Source organism: Formica exsecta, unplaced genomic scaffold, assembly GCF_003651465.1.
Source record: "Formica exsecta isolate Colony F162 unplaced genomic scaffold, ASM365146v1 scaffold247, whole genome shotgun sequence".
NCBI lineage: Eukaryota > Metazoa > Arthropoda > Insecta > Hymenoptera > Formicidae > Formica > Formica exsecta.
Genome location: NW_021849743.1, coordinates 1,680,901 through 1,683,891, shown reverse-complemented (window position 1 = coordinate 1,683,891; position 2,991 = coordinate 1,680,901). Strand labels below are relative to the sequence as shown.

The window sequence follows — 2,991 nt, the reverse complement described above, 5'->3', positions numbered from 1 at the left end:
TTCTTGCATCTATAACATCATATCATTTAATATAAGTGCAGTAAGAAATCAGAAAAAAAAGAAAAAAATTTTTTTTTATTATAATCGATAAAATTATTGTTATATTATTAGCAGAAAAACAAAAATAATAAAATTGACTGTTTAAACAATTTTATTTTGTATTCTAATAACAAATCACCATTAATCACTATCGGATTCTGATTCCGATAATTGTAGATCATCATTTAAGAGATTATCTGACATGAACAATGTAGGTGAGGCTGTTGTACCATTTAAATAACCTAAAAAATATAGCATTTTAAAAATGAGAGTTTTAGCAGATAGATAAACTTTCAATAAATTTTTAGTTATAAAAAACGTTAAGAAAAATTTTATTACATAATATATTTACCATTAGTCGCTGTTGGCACTGGAATAGTCTCCGTTTCATAATCGCTGCTTGAACTGTCTGAACTTGAACTGCTCGAACTGGAATCACTTTCTAAAGTAGTCGATTTTGTTTTTGGTATTTGAATTGGCGGAGAAATAGTTATGGCTGGTGCAGAGGAAGATATAGGCATCATTGGTGTCGATAGCACAAAATCATCATTGTCAAAACCAATCATCGGCAAGCTGGCCAAGGTTGATTGTCCATTTGATGGACGTACAGGTGAACAACTGAATCAAATTATATTCAATTAGAGTATATTCAATAATTCTGTTTTCTTAAATGCTATATGTGACAAAAAGCAAAAACCATAATATATTACATGAAAAAGATTTAAATAGCAAGCAGTAAACAAATTAATTGGATATAATTGAAAATATACCTCGACATAATCTATCTTCTAAAAAATGCTTGACTAATCAATCAATTTGCTTACTGCTTAAATAGTGTATTGTCCAATATCCCTGATCTAATACAGAAAATATGTTTTATATGATAGTTTATATACTTATACATTTGAAACATACTTATTGGTAGATGTACTGGGCGGACTTCTTTTATCATACGGCGATGCCTGTTGTGGACTCTGTTTGGGATGCAATTGAAGCAAAGGTTCTTTCTTTTTCCCACTGATAACTTTGGTTCTTCCATGTGCTCTGCCATATGGAGGGCTTTTTTTAACCTCAACAGATGCAGAGTTACCATTACCATTACCATTACCATTTCGTTTAGGTTCCGCTCTGCAAATAATACAAAATATATTAAGACTTGATAAAGTACAACAAATATGATATAAAAGAAATGCGATAAACATACCGTGTTTTTTTAACTTGGATATTCGCGGTTAGCTTCTCCAATGTAATATCTCCGGTATTCTTGTCAAATATTAGAACATATTCTTTGTTATAAGGCCTTTGAGAACCTTTGAACACAGTCTGAGGTGCACCAGCACCATCTAAATGTGGAACTGTAACTGTTATCGTATTATCTGAACCCACATCGACTTTAGCTACTTTTGAATTTTCAACGCTCGCAGGTTTAAAATCATCTGAAAAAAAAAAATTATACATGCAATTGATATTCTGAAAATATATTTTTCCTTCATTGCTATCAGAAAAGTTCTTGTCTTCGTCCACACATATTCTTAACATTTGTGACATTGTCCAAGCAAAATATGACACTCAATTATCTCAAAATTAGTAAAGCAAATCGCAGCGCACAGACAATCAGCATCACGGAATAAAGGTTTCAATGCTTCGATATATTCGAGTTCGAATATATATATATATATATATTCGAGTTTGATATATTTTAATGCGAGTCACGTGATGGGTAACTGAAATTTGCGCCAAATTTAAAAATGTAAGTAGAATCAGAAAGAAACCTGAGAAGGATCACGCAGCCATTTTTCATAAGACACTTTTTCTAGCTGGTACAGTAGCGTCAACTAGATTCATTTTAGAGACGGCGGAACTACATGGTCAGAACCATTTTTCGGTACTACGGTAAAACAACCGGTTGGTGCACGTGTGTGCTAGATCCATAATGGTGGATCAAAATTGCAGAGAAATGGATTTATTAATGTTTTATTAGCTGTAATGTTTTGCCATTCTAGTATATATTACGGACAGCGATAATAAGTTATTATTGAAGTATTTTTATGTATATACGCATGCGACATAAAATAAATTTTCTCAAATTAATGTTCTTAATAATTTTTCCTAATTTTTAAATATATAACGTGTAGAAGATATTTACAATAAATTGCTTTTACTTTTTTCTTATTCTTGAAACAAAATTATCAAGCATTTTAAGCAATATCATATTATTATGATTTTAATTTATATAGCTTTTTATAATTAATTATTTAAATAATTGATCTATAATTAAAAAATACTCATATAATTTAATATTTCGCATATATATTTTATAGTACGTAAAATATTTCGGCAGCGAATTAGAACAATACCTAACATGGGCCTTGGCGGCGTAAACATTGACGCGCGTCAACATTGTTTACGTATCACGGTCTTGTTATCATTTATACAAAGGCACTTGAATAGAACTGTAGTGGGGCGAGTATATAAAATATTTCGGCAACGACTTTTCAATAACATGGTATTCAGCCTTGGCGGCGTAAACATTGGCGCGCTATTGTTTACGTATCATGATTTTGTTATTATTCATACAGCGACACTTGAATAAAAACTGTAGTGGGGCGAGACGCTTCATCAACATCAAATTCCTCGCGCATTTGTTGAACGCATATTAGTGCATCGTCGTTGCCGTTATCGTGCCGCACGAATAACAATGCGTCGCGTTATCGCGTCGTCGTGTCTTCGCGTTGAACCTCTATCCCGTTTTCATTGTAATCGAGGATTGTACTTCGTTGCCGGCTAAATGGGATGTCTCTCAGCGTTGCAATCTTTAATATATTAATACCTATTAATATAATTAATTTTATATTAATATCAGTTAATATTAATACCATATTAATATTATATATTATATAAATATTTATGTATTAATAAATTTAATATATTAATGTAGGCGCAACGTTAAAA

The 2,991-nt window shown here is 31.3% G+C and overlaps 1 protein-coding gene across 1 annotated transcript; it reads right to left on the bottom strand.

Moving 5' to 3' along the window:
* Positions 1-134: 134 nt before the first annotated feature.
* Positions 135-1,884, bottom strand: LOC115236345 (ell-associated factor Eaf). The gene is made up of 5 exons (XM_029808731.1): positions 1,848-1,884; positions 1,244-1,475; positions 955-1,167; positions 392-657; positions 135-281 (listed from the first exon to the last, which is right to left on the bottom strand). Exons 1-5 carry the CDS (start codon positions 1,882-1,884, stop codon positions 181-183), a joined length of 849 nt encoding a protein of 282 aa, XP_029664591.1. The 3' UTR covers positions 135-180.
* Positions 1,885-2,991: the final 1,107 nt, after the last annotated feature.

What these genes read in the sequence shown, in the direction of transcription:
- LOC115236345 (XM_029808731.1), bottom strand. Translation starts at nt 1,884, where the DNA reads ATGAATCTAGTTGACGCTACTGTACCAGCTAGAAAAA. An exon ending in ATCCAAGTTAAAAAAACACG is followed by an intron (nt 1,168 to 1,243) that starts GTATGTTTATCG and finishes TATTATTTGCAG; the next exon opens with AGCGGAACCTAAACGAAATG. An exon ending in AGTGCCAACAGCGACTAATG is followed by an intron (nt 282 to 391) that starts GTAAATATATTA and finishes TATATTTTTTAG; the next exon opens with GTTATTTAAATGGTACAACA.